Raw genomic sequence first — 27,115 nt, forward strand, 5'->3', positions numbered from 1 at the left:
CTGCCCCAAGCAAAAAAACACCTGACCAGTGTGCTGAAAACATCAATACAGTTTCATACCACTAGATGGTGTGAATCACAAAATAACACTCTAGCCATATATTTATTGCTTTTATAGTGGTAACAACAGAGGTAACAGCTTCCAAATACATAGATAGTTATGCAATGCAAAGCACACATAATTAGAAACAATATGCATTGTAAAAAAAAAAAAAAAAAAAAAAAAATTTAAACACTATACAAATAAACTTGAATAATTATAGTGTACATTAAACCTTCAATAATGCTTGGAATTAATGATTAAGGGAAGGTTTTTGAAGCTGCTGAAAAAATAAGATACATTATTAGCATTCACAAGACAACATTGTGTTTAAAAACACTGAGTGACCATCTTACAAACTCCTTAACTTGGTAACACTTTATTTTACAGTGTCATTGTTACGCATGTTACATGTAATTACTGTAGTAAAAACTAGAAATTATGCATAATGACATGCAATTAACCCTAAACCAAACCCTCATCCTTACCCTAAACTCAGTGCTTAAATGTATAATTACACTGTAATACTGACACCTTAAAATAAAGTCTAACCCTTAACTTCAATGATTATTATTACAATGTATCAAACAGTCGTAGTTTCACCAATGACGTGTTCCCCAACAAAAATCCCAGGGGAAACAATATTTTAAAATTCTGAAAGAAATATTAAATATCTGTGGTTATGGACACTTAATATTCAACAATGTTTTTGATCTGCCTGTACTGACACCATTGTATGCGAACTGAACTGAGCTGGACGATGACATCACTGTTTTCTCCAGAGCTGATATATAGATAAATTTACTAAATTAATAACTACTGATTTTTTACAAAGGAATGAATTAATGCTGAATTTATTTAAGCTGGACAATGAAACTATTTTCTTCTAGAGCAGCCAAAATTATTTGCCAGTTATCACTGTAAAGCTGCTTTGACACAATCTGCATTGTAAAACACGCTATAAATACAGGTGACTTAACTTGACTTGGTTTGATTTTCACAGGAACTGAACTGAATAGTGACTAATAATAATCAACACTAACTTTAAACCAATTAACTTCAATCTTCACATTTAAATGATTCAAAATGTAATTATTTAATTTATGGAAATGAAAGCTTTACAATATATTTACATGTTTAAAGGGAAAAAAATTCTGTCATTAAATACACTCAAACCTGTAAAACTTTCGCTTTGAATGAAGATAATTGGTTCTCGCACGTCAAGCAAATATGCTTGAACTTACGTTTACCACAACTGATGTGTGAGTTGATGAATGTTTATTTTTGAATAAAAGCCTAAATTCAATCTGTTCATCATATAAAGCAATCGATTCTCTTCAGAAATTTTGGACTAAACCGCTCAATTCATACGGATTAGTTTTACGATCTCTAACCCTAACCCAGATTTAATATAGGCTTTTACTCGCATGTAAACATTGATCAGTGAACATAAGCAGAAGCTCAATCAAACCTGAATAATGCACAAGGTTCAGGTTCGGTTGAGTTTCTGCTTATGTTCAATGATCAATGTTTACATGTGAGTAAAAGCCTAATTAAATAGCATAACAAGCAATCGATTCTCTTCAGAAAATTTGGACTTAACCGCTCAATTCATACAGATTAGTTTTAAGATCTCTTTGTGAAGTTTTTGAAGCGTCAAAGGGGCAGTTGCAAAGGCAGTCTATGGAAGGAAATCTGACAGCATTCTGTTACCAAAAAGATCTTAAATTTTGTTCTGAAGATGAAAGAAATTCTCACGGGTTTGGAGGGTGAGTAAATATTGACAGAATTTTCATTTTGGGGTTACTAACCCTTTAACATTATTGGCCTTTAAAACTAATTCAAAGCACCCTTCATGTAGATTTCTAAAAAACAAAATGCTCATGCCCACTTAGTGTTTTCATTTATTGTCATTAAAATGAAGTACTTCTAATTCATCTGATGCCTAAAATAGTTTATCTGCTTCTCTGTGAGCAATTCGGCCCAGAGAAAAATAATGGTATTAAATTGGGAATTGATCACTCCTAATCATTCAGGTGCCCATTTTTTACAAGACCTCTGGATTTTGGTGTCATAACCAGTGAAGTCAGAACTTTGGACGCTGTAGAGCGGAATAACTGTTTGTTTGCCATCTGAGGCAGTCCTACAGGACTAGGTGCTCCTTGACTCATGACAAGTGGACGTTGAATTGGACCATTAACCAATAGTCTACTCTGTCCACCTTCTCCTGCTACAATGTTCTGAACACTCGAGAAGGGACCACCTACTAATAGCTGACTGTTATTTACCTGTCCAGTTGCAACTTGAGACATGCTCACTAGGTTTGACGTACCTGTACTCATGGACACAGGATACTGTCCTGGACCTGCAACCATTAAGCTACCTCCATTGATGGGACCCTCTGGAATAGAAGGACCACTAAACAACAGTCTACTCTCTCCACCTTCTCCTGATACAATATTCTGAGCACCTGAGAAAGGACTATTTAATAATAGCTGGCTGTTTACTTGACCATTTGCAATTTGAGGCATGCTCACTAGGTTTGGTGCTCCTGGGCCTCCTACTAAAACATTACCTCCATTGACGAGACCCTCTATAATTCTTACTTTCCCTTGTCCATCATTCTGTGCATTGGAAAATGAGCCATCAATTGCTCTTTGGTTAATTTGTACTGGTCCACTCATCTCTTGAGAACTTATTGTGTAAAATTGTTGTGGGCTCATGGGACGTTGATTTGGACCTCCAACTAATACCATTCCTCCATTGGCTGAACCATCTAGAAGAGTTACTCTACCCTGCCCACTCTCCCCTGATACAACTGATCCCATAGGTACTTTTACCATCTGTAGTGAACCAGTTCTATCTAGTTGTTGCTGTGGCATCATTACAAGGTTTGTAGTTGGTGAAAGGTTCTGGATTACCGCAGAATTAACTTCACCTAACCCTTGATTAAACATGACTGGACTTTGAGGTCCAATTTGAGAGTACGGGATGGAATCACCAATGATGACCTGCTGTCCACTAGCTAAATGTGCAAGTGCATGGCTGTTACCTTGAGTGAGAAGTCTGTCAGCTTCTGGAGTGCCATTAATTATGTAAACACCTTGCCCAAATCCATCCCCAGACAACAAAACATTGTTTTGCATTGGTTGGTTGAACCCATAGTACATAGGCTCCTGTACGACCATCCCCTGACTAGGTGCTGTTTGGACAAGTGGTGATTTAACAGTTATTTCCACAGGACTGGGCTGGTCGGTGTTGGTCATGTGATTGGAAGATACTGCAGTAAATGCCGTTGTGGTTGCTGTTGTCTCAACAGCATTTACAGTAACTGCTGGTGTTGTCTCAACAGTATTTACAGTAACTTTTGGGTCAGCCTGAGGAGATTGAGTCTGTCTAAATCCACAGACCTCAGCCAAGGTGGTGAACTTTGTACCAAGGTTGTTCAAGAACTCCAGGTCATCGTTGGACTCGTTGTAGCTGCAGTTGCCAATAGAACTGATAACAGATCCTTCACCCTCATAATCATACTCCTTCAATCCTTCCTCCAGAGAATCAGAGTCTTGTATATACCTACATTTCTGCAAAAGAATAAAAAAAATGACACTTTTAGTGTAACTTCATGAAGTGTTATAGACATAGTTCACCCAAAAATTAAAATCATCTTATACATATCTTCATAACTTCATGACTTCATGTTTTGGAGCAACATGAGAGTAAAAAAAAGAGAGAAACAATTTTGGGTGAACTATCCCTTTAAATATAAAGAATGCATTTACAATAATACAATTATTGTAAATATGCAATAATAATAATAATAATAATAACATACTTGAATTAAGTATTCATTTAGGATTGCCGCATTAAAAAAGACCTCATGTTCTTCTTGACGCCTGGCAGATATTTCCATGTCTACTCCATCAGTATCATAGGAAAAGCCTCCAAATGCATTCTCTTGCATCATTCCTACCATTTTAGAACTGTTAAAGACAGGTTGGTTTAATTCTGGGACTTTCCCGGAATGATGGAATGATTCCGCCACCATTCTCAAAGGTTCTTTGGACATTTTTATTCCATCACCCCCTCCATTGTTGAGTTTTGTTGGGGTGCTCATCAGAAGAACATCCTGGAAGAAAAACAGAATAAATGATCACATACTACAAAAGTGTTTTACACTGTCACTTGTTCCCTATATATAATTATGAGCTGTGTGAGATCATGAAGGCATTTTTTTTTACCCCATCTTCTCCTTTTCCCTCTGTGCTATAGGACATAAGGTGTTGCTTGGTTTCAAATGGCATGTCAATAAAATGTATTCCAGCACTCCCACCACGTTCACATTTTATTAAGGCCATGGGCACCACTAAAAGTACAGACATACAAACAAACACATCAAAATCGTATGTCTGTTTTACAATGTTACTACAAATAATTTGATCCAGACTAATTTAGCCAGTAAACGTTACAGTTAACTAAACTTTATATTTACAGTAGTAGCCAATAGCAAACTACACATCATGCTTACAGATTAGGCAGAGGAATCCTAGAATCAGGAAAGCAATTCCTGGTGCTCCAAGAGTGGCTGATGCAGTGTGTTGGCCTACTGCTGCCATTTTTGCACCACAAACCACTCCTTCAGAGCAGGTGCAAACCTCTAACTGGAGGACTTGCTCATCGGGGCAGGTCAGTCCTTGCATGTCTCTGATCTCCATGGTGATTTCGTAAAAACCAGGCCATAATTCATCTTCAGCGAGCAGTGAAGCACTTACATCTGAAGAAGTGAGAAACAGTGGTTTCTTTTGATTCAAAACAATGATTATCTACTGTATGTTGCTTTCAGTTTATTATAAATAAGTGGATAATGCTTAAAAACAACTTAGTGTTTTTGGTAAATATTAGATTAAATATATCTTTTTTATAATTCAAACCATTGCAAATAAATTACATCAGACATTTACATGAACATCTGAATATGTTTGATAAGATAGTAGTAGTGGTAGATGGTAGTTCTGTTCGGTATTACCATTTATTCTCTGCACGTTCCATTTGCCTTGTGTCTTCTCTTGTATCAATCTGAACTCCAGTGGAGCTCCGTTGGGATAGAAATCATTATCTTCTGCTGTGATATTTACTACTCTGGTATCACTGCAGATGGTCTGCACATTATCAAGGAGTTTGGGGCAGTTATCATTCATGTCCTCCACCTGCAAGGCTATGGTTCCTGTAGACGTCAGAGAGGGCAGCTCTAAAATGTGTAAGAAACACAAATTATGTTACAATTAACCTTCATTCTGTAAATCATCTTTTAATGTTTGACTCTTTCACTAGTATTTAAAGTGTGTGTAAAGTGTACTATTTATACTATTTTTATAAATTGTCAAAAAAATAAAATTTGTCTGGCAATGTAAAGGTTCCCAACATAATGTACTGACTCTTTGTTCCTACTAACCATCTGTAATGCAGAGGATCTTGGCATAGTAGGTCCCGTTTACCACATATGGAGACTCACGATCTGGTACCTTGTTGAGTGTGATCTCAGCAGTGTCCGTGTTAATAGAAACCCAGTTGTCAGGGTCATATCCCTTTGCATATCTAAACAAACATGGGGAACATTACCTAATTGCAATTTTAAATTCCACATTTGGGGTTTATAAGCAGAATAGTTAATATTCAATCACATTTTGTAAAAACTAAGGCATAACAATGCTTCTCAACATGCCTGATTGAGCTGTTGTAATGTACTGCAGATTTAACTGGATAATTTTGTTGAAAGATTATAAAATCTTGAAACTGATGTTCCCTTTTAGTTAGTCACATTTGACATCACATCAGTGACTGATAAATTGGGATCTCGCCTGAGAGCCCTATCACCATTGAGTGTAAACTGTATGAGCCAATTCACATTAGCATGTGAGATCTGCATCTCGCGCTCCGCCCCGCAGACGCACATTCAGCTCTTCGCTTCGGAGCCAAGCGGTTCAACTGTTCTACTCTATCTGTCACTTCAAGAGTGTTCTATAAGTGTGTGTGAGTGCTCTTCGAGAAGAAGCCTCTACTATTACGGTGTTGGTGTGACAGCGCTGCAGTGGTTGTCGCAGTCTTCCAGAGCATTTTCCTGCTGTTTTCATACAGCCTAAAAAAGCTTTGTGCACACTGCAGGCTGCACCATTCCCTACTAGCTGTGCTGCATCCATTTCGCCTGTGCGCTTCAGCACTTAAAGAGAACTTAAGTTTCCCTAAAAGAGCAAAACACGGGTGTGACGTTGCGTCTTTCTAAAGATGTCATTCCACCCGTGTCTTTTGGGCCATCAAACACTGAGGTTTCTTTCGTGGATGTACCAACTGCGGGAAGATGGCCATCATGTTGTTGTGGTCGAGACTCCAATACCAAAGGAGGTGGAGTTCCCTTACCTATGCCCCGATCTCAATCCTCTTCTGGGAAGAGGGCTACTTCGGTGAAAAGCCATGGTGACCTAAGGATCACAGTGGGGGCTAACCTGGCGAGTTCACTTCTCTTGCACACTGTGCAACAGTGGAGTTTCCAGTTGAACACGATAATCCTTCTCATGGGGGCCCAGCCATCTCATTAGGGGCTCCTCCTGATGATCAGATGTCGATTGTGACATCAGAGGGTGAGCTGGAGTCCTCCAGGGATGAAGACTCATGTCAGAGTAGCATTACCCGAGCCTGACCCAGAGTTGATGGCTATGCTTTCCCTGGCTGCCAAGAGGGTCAGGATCGAGTGGAGACCTCCATCGTGTCCTGAACCCTCAAAGTCTAGACGATTGGTATCTCGGGGCAGCCTGGGCTGGTTCTCAGCCCCCCGTCCCAGTGCCATTCTTTCCGGAAGTGTACGAGGAGGTTACTAGATCATGGACAGCACCTTTCTCTGCCTGAAACTGGTCTGGTACCTCTGTCTTAGATGGTGGGGCAGCCAAGGGGTACGTTTCGATCTCCCCAGTGGAGCACACTGTTGGATGAGAACCTGTAAGTCCATTCTCATGGCCAAGGCTTACAGAGCCTCATGGACAGGCTGCCTCTGCCTTGAACGCCATGGCACTCCTGCAAGTATACCAAGCCAAGGCACTCAATGAGCTGCACAAGGCTTGTTCTGACCCAGGACTGATGCAGGAGCTGCACACAGCAACGCAAGTCACTACACACTCCCTCAGTCAGACGATGGCCACATTAGTCACTGGCTCGGCTCCTTAGCGGAAACCTGAATGTGCGTTGCACCCGCTTCCGCATTTATACCCACGCTGCAGGGTGGAGCACGAGATGCAAATCTAGCATTTTAGTTTACATGTTTAGTTTACACTCAAAGGTAATAGTACTGTCAGGTGAGATCCCAATTCATCAGTAACTGATATGATGTCTCCATTCCCTCCTTCAGGGAACCAGGATTACATATGTAACCAAGACATTTGTTGTTGTTGTTGTTTTTCACAAGAAATGCTTGAAGAACACTTACTTGACTTTTTCTGCTGGTTTCCCTGTGTCTTCTTCTACAGCAGTGTAGGTGTCAATTACTGTTGGAATAGAACTTTTGGTGTTTTCAGATACAGATATAGGCTTGACCCGTGGCTGGAACTTTGGGCCTTCTGGTTTGTTTCTCACACTGATATTCACTAAGTATGACTTTTTCTTGGACACGCTGGAGCCTGACAAAAACACCAATCCAGTTCCAGGTCCAGACCCCTGACCACCGGCTCCAGATCCTCCAGACTGACCACCAGCTCCAGAAGCTCCAGATTGACCACCAGCTCCAGATCCTCCAGATTGACCACCGGCTCCAGATCCTCCAGATTGACCACCAGCTCCAGAAGCTCCAGCAGCACCATCTGATCCAGTGTTTGAACCTCCTGCTCCTGCTCCACTCCCTAAAGGTGCTCCTGGATCAGCTATGTTTGCAACAGCTAGGTTCAGTTTCAGATTAGATGCTGACTCAAAGTCAACAGGCTAAAGGAGAGAACAAAGTGCAAGTGGTTACTCAATACAAATCATGTAACAAATATGTGTGTAAATATGTGGGTATCACACTAATACAGCACACCCTTACTACATCTTAGCCCTGATCTCCTTCACATGAACTTGGAACTGTGTACAAAATAAGCACTGACCTTGTTCAGGTACAAAGTACCCACATTTGTCTTCGGATCAGTTTTAATGGAGAAACGTCCATCCTCGTTTCCAGAGGTTATTTCAAACACGGCCAACCAATTGTCTGTCCTTTCTTCATCGTTATCCAGTGCCTGGATCTTTAAAACCTCAATGGGTGCCTCATTCTCATCAATGCTTACTGAAAACTATGAAACCAGAAAAAGTGTTCACCCTCTTTTCCAGTAACATCTATTATATAACATTTTCTTATACTACAGTAGACAATTAAGAGGCAGTGCTGGGTTGATTACTTACAAATTGTAGTCTATTACTGATTCCAAATTACATGACAAAAATTGTAGTAATAATCATTACATTACACATTTTAGTTAATACAATCTAACTGGTGACTACTTTTTGATTACTTTTACATTACTTGTGACCTAACGTTATCACATTGATTTGAATGGTATAATAGTGTAACATACTGATTATGAAAATACAAAGAGAAAGAAAAATATTCCATTCTTTGGTATGAACAACATGACATCAGGGCTTCACAGTGTTTGTGAGTTGAATGAAAAGCTAAAAGTTAAATCATAAATATTTAAAATGAAAATAATTTTCATAATAATTTAAGAACAATGTGTTTGAAAAGTGTTTGAAAGACAAAAGCCTTCCAAAGACAGAGCAATGCATAGTTAAATGGCACTGAGTGATTAATAATTAATGTGTTTGTTTGAAGTTGAATTAGTATGCAATGTTGCAATGAAAGCACTCCTTAAAAGTCAAATGACTTTGTCAAATGCTGCATGGCCATGTATACAGTAGCTGTGGCCATACATTTTCCATGTATTTATAGCCACCTGACTCTGTGAAATTTCATAAAACTTTAAGACTTTTTGAATATAAGTGATATGCTTTTTTTTTTTAGAAAAGAAAATTTAAAACATGAAGGGAGAATCAAAAATGTATGAATGATTTACTGCCATTGTGTGAACAATATGTAAACTTGTAATCAATAAGAAGTAACTGTAGTCTGATTATGAGTATTTTAAATTGTAATATAATCAAATTTCTGGAATCTAATCCAGATTACATGTAAACTGTTACTACCCAGCACTGTTAAAAAGGAATACCTTTGAGAAAAAGAAGTACATTTTAGCATACTTTTAAGAAGAGCACTTATTATGAGAATAATACGCTTTAAAAGAATAAACTTAAGTGTGAATTGAATGTATTGTTTTCGGACACTTAATTTCATGTTATTTTACAATTAAATGAAAATGTATCATAGTTTAGATTGCTATTAAATGCAATTTTTTCTTTTCTTTTTTTTTTTTTCTTTCTGGATTTGGTAAACACTTTGATCTAAAGCAACCTGTAAAATAAACAGTTATGAACCATAATTATTACAGTATAAACCTTTAAATGAAACAGTGTTGAACTATAAAATAGACTTTAAGTGCTGTCTCGTAAAACCTAAAATGTTGCTACTATATCTTTTACAGCAAAGTTCTGCCAACCACCGCTGCAGGGTTTTTTTTTTTTGTGTGTGTGTGTGTGTGTGTGTGTGTGTGTGTGTGTGTGTGTAATTCATAGTACATATTTTACTAGTTATTGCTATCCCTGGGATTTGAACCTATGATCTTCGTGTTAGCATGATGCTCTACTGTTTGAGATGCAGAAAAAACACTCCTTACCGTATTTTTACGGTATCATGCTGGCAATCACAGCTGCCAGAAGATTACCGTTTATTTACAGGGAAATTTTTTACAGTGTAGCTAATCAGTAACTACTGTTTTTTCATACCTCCCAGAGAACTACTAAGAACTGCTATATACAGGTTCATAATTAACAAGAATGATGCATAATGTATAATTAATTCTAAAGTAAAGGTCATGGTAACCCACTAGTAATGACTGAAGTATTACCAAATCCTTCAGAAGGAATTACTAATTATTTGGATCAGTATTTCTAAAGTGAGAAACATGATAACTCTGTAGTAATTACTGAAGTCATTGTAAACTTTTGAGGTTTTTGTACATTTTTGTGCAGTAATTCCTTCTGATGTATTTGGTAACACTTAAGTAATTACTAGTGGGGTACTGCATTGAACTGAGCACTATTACTTACTAATTCATTAATCAGAGTTTGTTGTTAGTTATAGTTATTAGAGTGTCAATAATGCATTACTCTGGGATCTTTGGGAAGCTGAAAAAGATAATCTTTTTCCTCACAACCAAAAACATACTCCTTCGGTGACAGGAGCTGCGTCTCATTTCGGAGGCTGCGTCCTCCGGAGGTCACATTTGAAGGCTGCATACGTCATCAAGGGTGTCATATTTAAGAAAAGTAACCGTAATAAAATTGACTGATATTCATTGTGAGGTGTAAAATACTGTCATTTATTTCTTACTTTGCAATCTAATGGTTATTTTTCTTAAATGATGTATGCAGCCTTCAAAGGGTGCAACCCCTGAATTGGGACACAGCCATTGTTGAAAAATCTCTCGGCTTCCGTATCCCGAACGAAGCGCGTTGATCTGCATGCTCTTGCTCTTGCTCTAGGTGATGTGTGTGTGCACGCTTATCAGGGAGAAGTGCCTATACAAGGAATTCCACAATTTATGACGTGATAAAGGCCATACTCAAAAAAATTCAGCAAAACTTGTCCACAGCTGGTAGTATATTTGGCACAGAAATACTCCGCCATACGTCTAACTCGTGTTTTGAAACTTTGGCCATGTTTAGCATGAGAATGCAACTCTTTAACAGTGTAAATAAGTCAGAATGCATGAAATAGCATTGAAATATATATATATATATATATATATATATATATTATTGTTACAGTTCACGCCTGTCCCGGACTCCATCTCCCATGATCCTCCCTGTTCCACACCTGCTCTCACTTCTTCTTCATCTCTCCCGCTCTTCCCGGATTCCCTGCACCTGTTCATCGCCATTAGCACTCCCTTTATATTGGACTTCCCTGCACTCCTGGTCCGTTCTACTGTTTGTGTTGTTTGTATTATTTGCTGTTTTGCTCCTTGGTTTAATAAATCTGTTTTTTGTGGAAGTACGATTCGGCCTCATCCCTGCTGCAACCCACACTTGTAACAAGTTCAGTTTTTTTTTTTTTTAAATATACTATAAAGGTGCACGTTCAATGTGTTTAAGCACACTTCTTTTTCTCAAGGGTATGAAGAAAACAACACTATTTATTGTCAGAATTGTGACCTCCTGACTAAATTAGCCAGTGCATATAGTCACCTCATCCTTCTCCAAAGTGGGAATATTGTCATTAACATCCAGGATGTCTACATATACAGTAGCTGTAGCAGAATTTCCTTTAGCATCTCCATACATGTCAGCAGCTTGCACTGTAAGAACATACAAGCTGTGTTCCTGTTCAACAGAAAAGAAATTTAATCAATCTCAACTGTTTGGAAGAAGTAAATGAGTTCTTTGGAAACTACAGACACATAATCACACATATAAATACCAGTTTAACTGGAAGCAATTACCTCTCTGTCAAGTGCTTGGTTGCTCACAGAGATTATTCCACTGTCTTTATTTACAGCAAAGAAAAGATGGCCGTTGTTTGGCTCTTGTTTGATTAAGCTGTACGCTATCTTAGTGTGATCAGTTTTTGGGTCATCTGCATCTTTGGCCACAACTTGTGTAACAATAGTCCCTAGAAAGGACACAGCAATTACAAAAACAAATCTATCTCATTAAATCTTTTTGGTGAAGGATCTTTCATCCCTAATTACAGAAAATCAGACAATCAGGCTCACCAACTTGACTCCCCTCGTAAATTCTGCTTTGTTCAGGCTTGATGAAAACTGGTGGGTTATCATTCTGGTCCTCCACGGCGATGTTTATTTTAATATTATCTTCAGCTATGGAGTTGTTAGGGAACCATGCAGTGCCAATAATCTACAAGACAGAGAATAAATGAATAAAAATAAAAAAGGCTTCTATGATGATATGACTGCTTATGAAATAACTTTCTTCTTGAAATGGCTGTATGGATTTGGAGTTTGTGGTTATTAAACAGTTTATCAGAAGCCGATGGCAACAATTTAAAACAATAATGATACAAAATGTACCATACAAAGTTTAAATAATTGTTTTGGCCAACAAATATTGTAATCAATAAGTTAATTAATTAATTTATGACATTTAAAACACAATTGCCCCATTAAAACTGTGTTCTAACCTAGATTTTAAAGGGACAGTTCAACCAAAAATGGAAATTTTGCCATCACCCTCAAGTTATTCCAAACCTGTATGAGTTTCTTTCTTCTGTTGATCACACAAAAGATATTTTAATTAATGTTGGTAACCAGACAGTTGACGGCACCCATTGACTTCCATGGTATTTCTTTTGCTAGTCAATAGGTGTTGTCAACTGTTTAACATTCTTCACGTCTTGTTTTGTGTTCAACAGAAAATCATACAGGTTTAAACAACTTGAGGGTGATTAAGTGATGGCAGGATGGCAGGATAGGTGCACTATCCCTTTAAGAAAATGCTTTTGCTAATTAAAGTTTAACTTTTTTTTAACAACTATAGCAAACATTTTATGACATTGTAATTTTACATTGGACGACTGAATTTACAAAACTTTTGTTTTGTATTTAAAGTTTTGAGCTAGATATCTAAAATCAACATGCAAATATGTTTTTTTTAAATCAGCGGTGATTTTTAGATTTTAAATTTACTTGAAGGGGTGTACATAAGACTAACATGACACCTTCATAATCATGACATGACACATGCCATGAATATAAAGGAGGTTTTATGCATGTTTATGACAACTGTCATTAAATGTCATTCGCTCAATTATGTCAGTTTTAATGCAAAGATGACATTGTTTGAGATGTCTGTGTCATGACAACCTGACATTACCAAGACAGCATAACCTGTCATAAACATGACATAGCAGATTAATTGTCAAACTTAAGAAACTACTTAGCTTTATGGGTTAACATTACATTACATTATTTTGGTAACACTTTAGTATAGGGAACACATAACTATTTAAGGGTTAGTTCACCCAAAAATGAAAATTCTGTCATTTATTACTTACCCTCATGTCGTTCCACACCCGTAAGACCTTCATTAATCTTCAGAACACAAATTAGGATTTTAGGTGAAATCCGATGGCTCCGTGAGGCATCTCTCAAGATCAATAAAGGTACTAAAAACATATTCAAATCAGTTCATGTGAGTACAGTGGTTCAATATTAATATTATAAAGCGACAAAAATATTTTTGGAACGGCAAAAAAAACTAAATAACGACTTATTTAGTGATGGCCGATTTCAAAACAATGCTTCAAGAAGCATCGGAGCACAGATGAATCAGTGTGTCGAATCTGCTGTTCGGAGCTCCAAAGTCACGTGATTTCAGCCGTTGGCAGTTTGACACGCGATCTGAATCATGATTCGACACACTGATTCATTTATGCTCCGAATCTTCCTGAAGCAGTGTTTTGAAATCGGCCATCACTAAATAAGTCGTTATTTTGTTTTTTGGCGCTCCAAAAATATTCTCGTCGCTTTATAATATTAATATTGAACCACTGTACTCATGAACCTATTTAAATATGTTTTTAGTACCTTTATGGATCTTGAGAGAGGAAGTGTCCATTGCTCCCTATGGAGGCCTCACTGAGCTGATTTCAACTAAAATCTTAATTTGTGTTCTGAAGATTAACGAAGGTCTTACGGGGTAAGTAATAAATGACAGAATTTTCATTTTTGGGTGAACTAACCCTTTAACTATGACTTTTCCCTCAATAAACTACTAATTTACTGCTTATTAATAGTTATTTGTTAAGTTTTGGGTAGGATTAAGACTGTAGAATAAGGTCATGCGGAATACAGCATTAATATGTGCTTAATAATTACTAATAAATAGCCAATATTTTAGTAATATGCATGCTAATAATAAGCAACTAGTTAAAAGATCCTACAATAAAATGTTACCATTATGTTATAACTGTGTCATCTTTTTTTAAGAAATTTGACGTTGTCTATTATCTGACCTTCTGTTGGACTTTTAAAAAAAACATTGTTGATTTATTCAACAATGATTTATTCATTGTTTAAAAAAAACTATTCATGATGCTGTTATAAAATTATTTGACAGAGTATTAACACTTAATGACATTTTAATGACAAATTAAATTTGTACCACTGTAGTTGATGTCAAGAAAAATATTCATGACACTGTTATAATGGCCTCATGACAGCCAATGTCAAAACCAACCACATGACAGTTTAATGTAATGTTAACTTATAAAGCTAAATAATGTCAAGTTGTCATGACAAAGACATCTCAAACAATGTCATCTTTGCATTAAAAATGACATAATTGAGCAAATTACATTTAATGACAGTTGTCATAAACATGCATAAAACCTCCTTCATATTCACGACATGTGTCATGTCATGATTATGAAGGGGTCATGTTAGTCTTATGCACACCCCTTCAAGTAAAGTGTTACCACTATATGCTCTGTATCTTAATTAATGTGTGTTTGTTATCCTCACAGTGTAGTTTTGTCTCTCCTCACGATCCAGAGGCCGTATGATGCGAATCCACCCTTTGTACTCGTCTACCACGAAATAACCGATAGGTGGCTGGTCAATTCCTGGACCCCTCAGACTGTAGCGCAGTGGCTCCTTCTGGTCAAGATCTGATTGTATCTGAGAAAGTTAATATTGCAATAATAATGGTTATACTGCTGTCTCTAAAAATGAGTGTAAAATGTCTTGGAAAGTTTAAAATCATACTTCAATAACAATTAAAATAAAATTATAGCTCTCTCATCATATACTTCTGACATGTGCTGAAATTATATTCAATTTACATTGCTTAGAATTTACTGATTTTAATAACCAAAACTATAATGTTTAGCTCAGACTTACTAATTTAGCAAAGTCCTGTTACCACATGAAAAAAATGTAAAATTCCTTTAAATTCTAACACCCAAAAAGTAACATCATTTGGACATTTTAGCCAGTTGAATGGCACAAAACAAGTAAATAATCTTTTAACCTTTCATCCTTTTTTTCAAAATTTTCACAGACTATAGTGCACAACTTTTTTACACAAACTTGACTGCATTCATCAAGCTAAAGCTCAAAAATGATTAAACAAGAACTTTAATTTATGGAAAATAAGTGGTAACCCTTTATTTCAATAGTCCAATTCAGACATTCTATACATCAACTAGCAATCATTAGAGTATTAGTAAACTGTCTGCTTAAAATCTGCTAACACTTTACTTTGATGCTCCACCAACAGACATTGACTATAAGGCCCTGTTTACACCTGGTATTAAGATGCGTTTTGGTCAATCAGATCTCAAGTAGACAGGAGACACATTCCCATTTACACCTGGTGTTCAGAAATGAAAGCTGCTGCTCTCCGTATGTTTTTCTGTCATCTCCGGACGCATTCATATGTAAATTGCGCAAGCTTATTTTGTCCATTAGACTGAAAGATCTGAAAAAACCTTAACATTTACTCACCTGTAGTTCCTCCCCTCAAAGAAATCAGGACAGAAGTGGTTGAAAGTGGACAAAAGAGACGGATTAAAACACCAGATGTAAACGGGTGTGTCTGCCTCATCTACTTGTGATCCAATCCACCAAAATTCATCTTAATACCAGATGGAAACAGGGCCTTTAAGGACCTCTGGTCTGGAAGTGGTTGAAAATGGACAAGCTCAAAGCGTTTTAGACCCCATTTACGCCTGTGTTTAGCGTTGTCCACATGTGACCCGATCGACTGAAACACATCTTAATACCAGGTGTAAACAGTGTAAACAGGACCTAAGTAATTTTGCAAGTACATGCCAACTTATTCTACTGACCCTAAACCTAACCTAAGCCTACTAATACTCTAATGAGAGTTAGATTACATGTAGTTGCAAATTAATGAGAGTTAGTTGACACACATAGGCTATGAGTTATAATGTAAATACAAACCAACATTTGTTGCTAAACTAGCTAATCCCTCTTGAGTGATAACTTCATTTAGACAACATTTTCAATGCTGTAACCCTGTCATTTTTTTATGATTATTATTTTAGCATAATTAATTTTGTCTACTGAAATTGGATTTCGATTTAATGCTCATTGCTTGAAAATGAGCAAAAAATAAATATGTAATTTGACATGTCCCAAATGTTTGTAACAAACCTGACTGGTAAATAAAACTGGTAATATAATTTAGTTTGTACCCTATTTGTGGAAAGTGCTGACAACTGGCTATGTAACAGATTTATTCTTTTAACAGAGAGAAACTGAATAACTTCGGCATTGAAGCCGGCATTGTAATATGCTGTACGTGCAACGCGTGGAGAGAATTGCTGTATAGTATGGTGTTTCTTTTACCTTACTGACATATGGCTCATTACTGTAGTCCACATTTTCTGTAATCTTTTTAACAGGTACAATCCATTCCCTTTTTTGACGGCGCTTCTGTGAACCTGTCCAACATTCTGCAGTGCTCAAGATCTGTAAAAAAAAAAAAAAAAAAAAAAACACATAACAAAAGCTATAGTATTTGCCCCATAATGCTGTTAAAAATAGTATGTTATGCTATTTTCTTTTAACTGTAGCCTGGTGGTTAGGTTTAAAGGATTAGTTTATTTTAAAATGAAAATTATCCCATCATTTACTCACCCTCGGGCCATACTAGGTGTATATGACTATCTTCTTTCTGATGAACACAATCAGAGTTATTAAGATAATATATGATAAGAATAAGATAGATATTAATCGCATTTGAGCTTTATAATGGCATTGCATGGGACCAACGAGTTTGAGCTGAAGAAAGTGTCTCCATCTACATTCATCCATCATAAACATACTCCACATAATAATAATAAAGGCCTTCTGAAGCAAAGCGATGCGTTTGTCTAAGAAAACATATCTATATTTCACAAGTTATAAAGTAAAATATCTAGCCTCCGCCAGACTGTATTATGAAAAATGCGTAAGTTGAATACAGAAGGCGGTCTTGCAGAAGCTAGATATTTTACTTTATAACTTGTTAAATATGAATATTTTTCTTATGCAAACGTATCACTTCACTTCAGAAGGACTTTATTAACCCCCTGGAGCCGTGTGGAGAACTTTCTTCAGCTCACACTTGTTGGTCTCGTTCACTGCCATTATAAAGGTCGGATGAGTCAGGATATTTATTAATATAACTCCGATTGCGTTCATCCGAAAGAAGAAAGTCACATACACCTAGGATGGCTTGAGGGTGCGTGAAGCTTGGGGTAATTTTTGTTTGAAAGTGAACTAATCCTTTAATTGCTACGTTCTTTAACAGTGATAAACAGTTTTTTTTTTTTAGTAATAGAACTTTGTGTATGAAGGTAGTAAAACATGCGACAAAAGAATGTGCCAATATTTACTACCCCAGTCATTTGATTATCTTCTTAGTCACCTTGATTTGCATATGAAACGGGAAATCTCAAAGAATCACTCATCACCTGCCAATTACCAAGACTGTTTGTGTAAGAGTAGCTTCATAAAATCATTTGACTGTAGAACTCAGACTGAAGAATTCTGCCCCAAGGAAGAGTAGTGGAGAACGAGGCACAACCTAACACTTCATGGCTTTCCCAGTTTGTGTAAATCTACTTGGGGTTTAAAAGTATTTATTTTTTCCCCCCACATTAATTTCACACATTTCTAGTACAATTATGTGCACTGTCAATTCTAACAAGTTCAGTTTACTTAAAAAAAAAAAAAAACTTTGGAAACTGATTGCCTTATTTTTGCAAAGCAAACTTGAAGGGAAAACTTAAGTTAAGTTAATAATCTGCTAAAAGTAAAGAAAGCAAACTCTTCCCAAGTAAATTAAATATATAGTTAATGTCAATTCTAGTTAACATACTATTTACTAATCTTATTTAAGATTTAATAGTAAGATTACTGCTTAAATTCCATTTAAAGTTCTAGTGTAAGTTCTGCCAGGAAGACTCAATGTTACATCACCTATTAGTTTAGATCTAACCAAGCATTATCTTACACTTGGAGTATAAAAGATCGCTGACACATGTCTGCCAACCTTCACCTCCATCCTCCCCACCAGTTTGATGACGCAACATCTGGATCAACATGCACATTCCCAAATTTCTATCCTAATTATTGTTAATATGTAATTCATTATTTCCAGGAGCTCATTGCTTCTACCTTCAATTAAACTGCTAACAGTGATTGTAAATTAATTGCCTAAATTATTACATTATTTGCTAACTGCATTCTCTAAATTGTAATGTTGACATGCATTCTCTGTAAAGCTGCTTTGAAACGATATGTATCGTGAAAAGCGCTATACAAAGAAATGTGAATTGAAAAAAAAAAATTTAATTGGTCCCTGTCCATACCTCCAAGGGGGTCGGTTATGCCCCTGCTTTCATCTTCAGGCAGGAAATGCAGAGTGCAACCCTTTAGGATGTGTGTTACGGACGGGGACTACACCAAAGAACTTTATCTTACAACATTTTGCTTGCTGACTGTTAATTAATATCATTGTTACCTTATCTTGTCTCCCGAGTCTTTCTGGTAGAACTAACAGTGTTTTATTGTGTTCAGCAAACATCTTAAATACTGATGGATCCGAAATGGTCGATATTCATATTCCTGCATTTTTATTAATATTTATGTTAATCGTTTATGGCTTATGATTTATCAGTTTTACTTTTGATTCCATATATTTATGTACCTCTACTTTATATATATATATTAATTCTGATCATATTTTCAAGTATTTACATGTTATTGTACCCTTATGGTTATTCTTATTTTATATTTAAGAGTATGTATGCTTGTTATGTTCAGTTGTTCTTCAAGTGTTCAAGTGTGACACGTTTGTGGTTAGATATCGGACGCCTGCCAAGTACTGCAGAAATTATGTTTTTCAGAATTAGTGCTCATTTGAATATATGAAAATATGTCTGTTATTATTTCTGCTAACGTTTGATAGTGTAAGATTTGTAAAATTCCATAAGGGTCAAATCAACTTTTATATCTATTTTTGGCATCTGACCAGTTTATGATATAATGGGTAAAACCATTTAACCTTTCCTTATTAGAACAAAAACATCAGTTTGAGTGGGTTGGGAATTTCCCTATATGCTTATGGTATAATATGGACTCAGTCGTTGATAATTTAGCTTTTCCCTCCTTTGCTCTCCTGGGCTTCTGCTTCTTCTCTCTTAATATCATCTATTAGATACAATACTCTGGATTTTACAATACTCTAAATTTATTATTAACTATTGACTACTCCTTTATGATGGTTATTTTACCTTTTGGTTTTATGAAATATTTTCATTATCGATTAAAGTTTGCGTGCGAGGCTAAATTTAATTGTAATGAATAAATAATTTTCCTTCAACGTTTTCACAGCCTGGATCTCATTTTCCCAAGTTTATGCATCAAATACTATTATTCTCAACATGGTTTTAATCTGCCATTTTAGCTATGGAGACTTAGAAAACTATGTGCAATCTGTTTCCACATTTTCTTCAAGTAAAGTGAAAGAGGAATAGTATGTTGTACTGACAAAAGCTTTGTTAGTATAGTTCACTTACACGAGAGTACAACTAACTAAAAAAAAGAACTGTAGAGAGTGCTTAATTTACTTAAAATTTTATTGTTATCATAGTTGTGGTTTGCATACTGAATGTTTAGATGTGTGTGTGGCTCAAGCATGCCAGTACACTACTGTTACAGATACTCGATTAAAAGTTACACAAGATGTTGATAACATTAGTGTTACACAAACATTTTAAAACATTACTACTGAATAAGAAAATTAAACATCTAACTAAACAAAGTTCTTGAAGCATGCACTCTAAAAACTAATTCAGGGGACCTTTAGTCATTACTTATATATATATATATATATATATATATATATATATATATATATATATATATATTGTTGTGAAATAAAAAATCAAGTTCTGAAATGCTGTTAGACTTTTACTTGTAATTGTTATTTTATTGAGCTTGGATGACACAAAATATGCCTATTGATTCGATATACTATCTACTACTGACTTGTCATAGTTTAACATTTTCAGTTAATCAAAAATGTATTTAATTTTAAGTTCTGTTAATGTAAAATACAACCTGATGACGTGTAAACGTGTTTCATTGTTTTGAGTTGTATGAACACTTCTTTTAATTTAGACGAACTTAAGTTAAGTGAAACTGGGCTGGGATTTATATTTCCTATCATGCTTTGCCCATGGCACTTGAAAGGGAGAGTAAATGCTAAAATTAAGTGTTATATAATGTTTTTTTGCACAAGATTAATGGTGAGGGAGATTTAGCAGTAATTAGTGTTTTGTTATGCTAATTTAGAAGAGTTTCTGCTAATGTCGGTTTTTGGAGATTTACCATCATGGTGACAAGCGGTGCTTGGTAAGTTCATGTTACTTAGAAATGCATTTTATTGTGTCCAAAAAGCGTCTTCACCTTACTTAAAACATTATGTTGGATCAAATTAAATAGTTGCATTCATGTTGACAATTATTAAGTTCATGTTACTTGTTTTATTGTGGCAAAAACCGTCTTCACCTTACTTAAAACATTATGTTGGATCAACTGAAAATATTGCTTTGAATTAATGTAATTCTCCCAATTGGCATAAGTTAAAAATTCAATTTTTTTTGTTGTTGAACCAATGTTTTATTTTTTAGAGTGTGGCTGGACCAAAATGGAGAGATTTATAAAATCTTTAACAAAGTTTCAAGTGCCCAACAAAAGGGAACTTGAATCACCATCATGGTAAGTAAAAAATAAATAAATAAATAAAAACTTTTTAGGAAAATCAACATCAAATTAATTAATCTTGGGTTTTCTGAGTAAACAAGCCATTAATAGACAGCAAGAATAGCTTTTAGTTTGATTTTACTGAAGTAGATCCCTCTGCAAACATAACGTTGAATCCTCAGTCCGTGTGATTCTGCGCTGTGTGGGGGGTCCAGTACACATGCGTAACAGCGTAATTTTAGTAATTTTACTCAAATTACGTTAGTTATGAGAACTATCTGTTCTTATATTTCAGAATCAATTAAAAATTTGTAGTAAAGTCTACATTTTGGTTAAAATCAAGTAAACATACTAGTGTTTTTATAGAAAGGAATACTATTTGAATTTACAGTGTGGTTTTGATTCATTAATCAGTGTATACTGTTTTCTTTACCCCGAAAGAATGTAAGTGAAACATGCCCAAAGGTGGGGCACGTTGTAACATGTGGCGTTATGTCTAGCCAAGTATTATGTTCCATACTCGGAATTTGTAGTGAATACACACGCCGTGAACACACACCTGGATCAGTGATCAGACGTTTTTGCTGCGGCACCTGGGGAGCGACTGTCCCAAATTTTGGTAACAAGCTTAATTTAAAAATGATTGGGAAATAAAACAGGTTATTTAATTTAGTTTGTACTCTTTTTGTGGCGGGCAATTGGGGGGTTAGGTGCATTGCTCAAGGGCACCTCAGTTGTGTGTAATGAGAGTGGATGAGAGCGCAGTTCATTCACTCCCCCCACCTACATTTCCTGCTAATATTGAGACTCAAACCTGCAAACTTCAGGTTACAAGTCCAACTTTCTAACCAATTCTGTGAATGTGAATTATATTTCATTAGAATTCTAATCGGAGCAGATTGTAACATAGTGTTAAAATCCCCCGTCTGTGCAACTGGGATTTAATCTTGGCTAGAAACTGCGTGGAAACTTCTAAACCTTGTGTTACAACTAGCCCCGTGTTAGGTTGTGCCACAATAACTCCTACTGAGAAATGATGAGTTAATGTGTCAAAATTCGAATCAATTAATGTAGTATTCAGCAAAGAAAAAACATCGTCACACTTGGTGTCTTTAACTGCTATGCACAATGTAAAAAAAAAAGAGAAAGAATTAACATGTTCATGTTGCAGTTGTGTGGACCATAAATGTTCCGTTGATCACAAATGTAACTGGAACATTGATGGTTATTTCAGTGGATGTTTTTATTTAACTGAATAACTTATTTTAATTTTTAAATAAATAATAAATAAATGGATTTGTTTGTATCACATGATAGTTTGCTATCAGTTTGCTTAAGCTTAACTTTCAGGTAGGATTGCTCAAAATGTGAAGAAAGTTCTGCTAACAATACAGTTGCAAGTGAACATTCATTGCAATATAGATATTTTTTATATGAGGTCTCTCATTTAAGACTTCCAATTGTAAAAAGGAGTAAATGACTTTCTTAATCAGTAGTTTTGTCTTCTTCTACAAAAAAATATCGAAACATCCTTCAAACATCCTATTATTATTTTTTTAAATCTTGAAATATTTTTTGATATATAGGTTTAATCATAAAAATCATAATCATTTAAAAAAAATCATTATGGAATAGCATTTTTCTACCTGTATATGTACTGTAAAGAAATGATTTTTCAAAGTTGTAAATAAAATAAAGATTACTGGTAATTTCGTCTTGAAAATTAAATATTTGGTTTAAAATGTTACTTGCTGTTGTATTGTAATTGTGAAATTTACTAGCAATTTCTGAGTGAAAATTTTTCTATATAAAGTTTTTCATTAAATTATATGCTATTATAGCAACCTCTTTGAGAAATTAATCAATTTGCTACTGTAAAATATACTGATAATAATGTGTTAATGTGGTACGAAAGACCACACAAACACTACATGTCATGTATTTACTTGCAAACAGAATTATGCTTCTTTCCCTTAAAAAGAAGAAAGAGATTCTTATCATTGCTTTGTTACATGTAGGCTTTTTTTTACATCACAAAATTTTTACTTAATCTAAAAAGCATATTTGACAATATTTCACAATAAATATTCATGCATCATTTGTCTTTTAAAATATAATATTACTGGTAACATTTACAGAAAAGTCCCATGTTAGTTAATAAAAATGCAACTGTTCGTTGTTAGTTCATGTTAGCTGAGGGCTGCCGGAGTTGATCGTAGAGACTATTGGTGTAATTCCTTTTATGATCTTCATAGGCTTTTGATGCTTTCCGGAAACGTGGCCCATGTCCATTAAATAATATTAACAGATTGAACTTTTGATTTTAATAATGTTTTAGGAAATGTTGAAATAAACATTAACTAAGGGTGCGTCATGTTTGGTTCGATTAAAAAGAACCCTGGTGCGATTGCTCTGTTAGTGCGGTTCATTTGAACATATGTGAACGCTGCCATCCGAACCCTGGTGCGCACCAAACAAGTGGACTGAGACCGCTGAAAAGATGGGTCTCGGTCCGCTTCCAAACAAACTCTGGTGCGGTTCGAAAGATATATGAACGCAACACAGACCAAAGACATGTAAACGAACCAAAAACAGGTTTACTTCAAACGAAATCGAAGAACGAACTGATGTAACGTAATTTCGAACAAAATCAGGCCAAATGAAGTTCGTTTGGTGTTCTTTTTGGAAGTTCGAAACGGCTTGCCAAAGCGAACTTTCTGGAAAATTTCGCTTCATCTCCAAAACACCTTCATGTCACCATTTGTCAGTGATGATAACCTAATAGGAGGTGTGCGCTGAGGCTCCGCCTTCATTAGCATGGAAGTCTTCTCTGACTCATTTGATCTGTAGAGTTCGTTGAGGTAAGATGAACACACTGGATAGCTGCTTTATAGTACAAAATGAAGTTGTGCTTCTGATAAAATGAGGCACTGACACAGTTTTTCATGTTTGATACTGTAAAGCTGCTGAATAAACATCTATCCTATATGCTATATAAATAAACGTGACTGGCGTGCGAATTTGCAGAGCTCGTGCTAACATACCCATGTTATAATCAGACGCTTTTCTTATGCTTTCTATAAAAAAATGCTTGCTATTTTCTCATTTTTGTTGTGTTTATTTTATTACTGAGAAAAAAGTGTACAGCACGTATTCACATATTCATCTAACCGTCGCTCTCAGCAGCGTGGGCGGCGTCAAACGTTCGTTTACAGTATATCGCAGCTCACGCATTTCGAACTTCGTTTTACCCCTAAACGAAGAACGAAAAAGAACTTCGTTTGAAGTATATCGGGACCTTAAAAAGTACAGAATCCTCACGCATATCGGGTTTTCTCATCACAGTCGCAAGTTTGCCCATCACAGGCATCAAACGTGCGTCTCCACGCAGCAGATCGTTTGTGTGTGTGACGGAGAGATTCCCGCCGCTGTTTCGACTCCTTTATGCATTCTATAAGCTCTTCACGAGTTCCCATCTGGCCAAAATACCATCATATGCAGGCTACGCACACACAACAAGCGCATTTAATTCACCTCAGCACACAGCGTTGTTTGGGATGTTCAGTAGCCTAAGTTCCGTTTCAAAGCAATACGTCATAAAATCCAACCAATCGGGTCGTGAATGTGTCCCTATGCCTTTAGGTTCGGTGATAAAATTGCCAATCTGAATGCTAATCGGACCAGGACTGTTTTTTTTTTCTTTTCTTTTTTGGTCCGGACCAAATGAATCAAACGAATCGCACTACAAGTGTGAACGGGAGAAGGCGGCAAAATGCATAACGTTGCTCTCCTCACATTTATATTTTTGTTTTTGAACCGTTGGTTTTGTTCATAACAGCAGAAATGAGAAAGGCTACACTACAGCTCTCTGCTTGCAGCACATCAGTCACACTCGTCGGGAAAGTGATTGAAACACACACACAAAGCGGACTCGGGTATTCGCGGGTTCAGAAGACATGTGTTCACATCATCCAAACGTACTGAACTCTGACGTCAATCGAACCCGGGTGCATAATAAATGCTTTACACTGTAAAATGTTTGAGAAAACTTAAAAGTTTAAGGCAACCAGATTAAGGAGATTTTTGAGTTTTTTCAACTTGTTGTATAACAAGTTTAAATTTACAACAAGTTGAGAAAACTCAAAAATCTTCTGAAGCTGGTTGCCTTAAACTTTTAAGTTTTCTCAATTTTTGATTTTTTACATTGTTAGTTTAACTTAACAAATGAAACCTTATTGTATATCATTATAATATATGTTTACAGTTAACGAAATTTAACAGCAGCATTGGTGCCTTTTCTGTTAAATTTTAACAGTGCTGTTTTTTTTTTCTTAGGTACATTATCTTATTTTGGTACTATTTAGATATTTGGTAACACTTTATTTTAAGATGACGTAGTTACTACATGTACTAACCGTAACTCTATAGCAAGTACATTAATTAATGTTACTCAGTGCTTATTTAAGTAATTACATTGTAACTACATCACCTTAAAATAAAGTGTAACCAAATATTTTGATGACTATAAGTAACTTTGTAACTACATGTCAGCTAACTTTCATTAGAGTATTACTATCTAAGCCATCCCATCTCTTTCTACTTACCTGCACTGTGAGAAGCAGAAACAATGTCGAAGCCAGCAAAGAGTGAGGAAACATCTTCTTTAAGAGATGAGAGAAATCCGTCAGTGAGAGTGTTTTCACTGGCAGAGTTTCAAAGTGTTTGCGCACTATTCTTGATACCACAATAATATAAAGCTCAACCCATCTTTTGGTCCGCCCAAAAATGAAAGCTTCACATGTGTCTCTGTGCGTGTAGGTTAGGGAGTGACATATTAATTTTAATTTTAAGTCACTACACAAACAACATGTCATATTAAGGTGTGGAATTGTTCTTTAAAAGTTTGCTTGATTTAAAAGTTAATTTTAAATCATTAATGAAAAATGAAAGTAAAATATGCATTTTTATTACCCATTGAGTTATGTATTGTGACGTGACTTGGTGCAGTTCTAAGGAATTAGCAGGAAGCGTAAACCCGGAAACACACAACATTTTCTCATACTTAATCACAATAGCTACAGGGCTTTTTAAAATGTTTTTATTTTTGTCTGTGGCTTAGAGTGAGTAATAAATAACATTAATTGTCTTCAGAAGAAAATACTTAGTTAATTACTTTTTATGAAGGCAGAAGTCATTAAAAGAGTTTTGAATCTGTCATTGAGTTGAATCGCTTGCATTACTAGCATCAGTTTAAACCTGTTTGCTTCATGCAGCAGTTCCTTATGAAGTTATCGGCCACTGACAATTTATTGAATTTTTATATTTAAACATTTATTTACTCAACAAAGTCTCATTGTTTTTCAACCGCTCTACCTGACTTGCTAAAATCATGAAAGCCACCCCTAGAGTGACCTTCTAACCTGTACACTGTCCATTACAGTAATATAAGTATGCGTATATTACTTAACGTGTAAGTTGCGTTGCACCAGTTGATGTTCCATTGAAAATGTAACTGCCATATTGATGTATGTTTTTTTTTATAGTGCTTTCTGTATTTTAACAGATAACAAATGTGTTACACCTTATTTTTCGATTTCGACTTTAGACATTCTAAATTCTACTGTAAGTAACTTTGCAACTACAACTAGCAGTCATTAGAGTATTGGACTGTAGTAGACTGTATGGATGTTACACTTTAGTTTAGGATCCAATACTCACAATTAACTAACTATTAACTATGACTTTGGTAACACTTTATATTACAGTGTCATATGTTACATGCAGTTACTATAGTATTGACTATAGATTATGCATAGGTACATGCAACTAACTCTAAACCAAACCAAACCCTAATGCTAACCCTATGGTAAGTACATCTAGTTACTTAATATTACTCAGCACTAAAATGTATAGTTACAGTGTAACAACGACACCTTAAAATAAAGTGTAACCCTAAATAAAGTGTCAGTATTACAGTGTAATTATACATTTAAATACAGAGTAATAATAAGTAACCTCATGAGGGTTTGGTTTAGGGTTAACTGCCTGTAGTTATGCATAATTTCTAGTTATTACTACAGTAAATACATGTAACGTGTAACAATGACACTAAAATAGTGTTACCCACTTTATTTTAAGGTGTCCGTGTT

The 27,115-nt window shown here is 35.6% G+C and overlaps 1 protein-coding gene across 1 annotated transcript; it reads right to left on the reverse strand.

Moving 5' to 3' along the window:
* Positions 1-1,378: 1,378 nt before the first annotated feature.
* Positions 1,379-25,722, reverse strand: zmp:0000001074 (desmoglein-2). Its single transcript, XM_048208666.1, has 14 exons — positions 25,571-25,722; positions 16,560-16,682; positions 14,709-14,864; positions 11,943-12,084; positions 11,670-11,839; positions 11,416-11,550; positions 8,160-8,345; positions 7,511-7,998; positions 5,489-5,631; positions 5,063-5,284; positions 4,565-4,810; positions 4,278-4,402; positions 3,872-4,165; positions 1,379-3,620 (listed from the first exon to the last, which is right to left on the reverse strand). The coding sequence occupies exons 1-14, from the start codon at positions 25,622-25,624 to the stop codon at positions 2,064-2,066; spliced, it is 4,041 nt and encodes a 1,346-aa protein (XP_048064623.1). The 5' UTR covers positions 25,625-25,722; the 3' UTR covers positions 1,379-2,063.
* Positions 25,723-27,115: the final 1,393 nt, after the last annotated feature.

This window comes from Megalobrama amblycephala, linkage group LG11 (assembly GCF_018812025.1).
Source record: "Megalobrama amblycephala isolate DHTTF-2021 linkage group LG11, ASM1881202v1, whole genome shotgun sequence".
In the NCBI taxonomy this organism is placed as follows: Eukaryota; Metazoa; Chordata; class Actinopteri; order Cypriniformes; family Xenocyprididae; genus Megalobrama; species Megalobrama amblycephala.

Coding starts and splice junctions, on each gene's coding strand:
- zmp:0000001074 (XM_048208666.1), bottom strand. CDS start 25,624: ATGTTTCCTCACTCTTTGCTGGCTTCGACATTGTTTCTGCTTCTCACA. Junction 14,865..16,559: donor ATGAGCCATATGTCAGTAAG/GTAAAAGAAACA, acceptor TAACTTTCTCAG/ATACAATCAGATCTTGACCA. Junction 12,085..14,708: donor AGGAGAGACAAAACTACACT/GTGAGGATAACA, acceptor TCTGTCTTGTAG/ATTATTGGCACTGCATGGTT.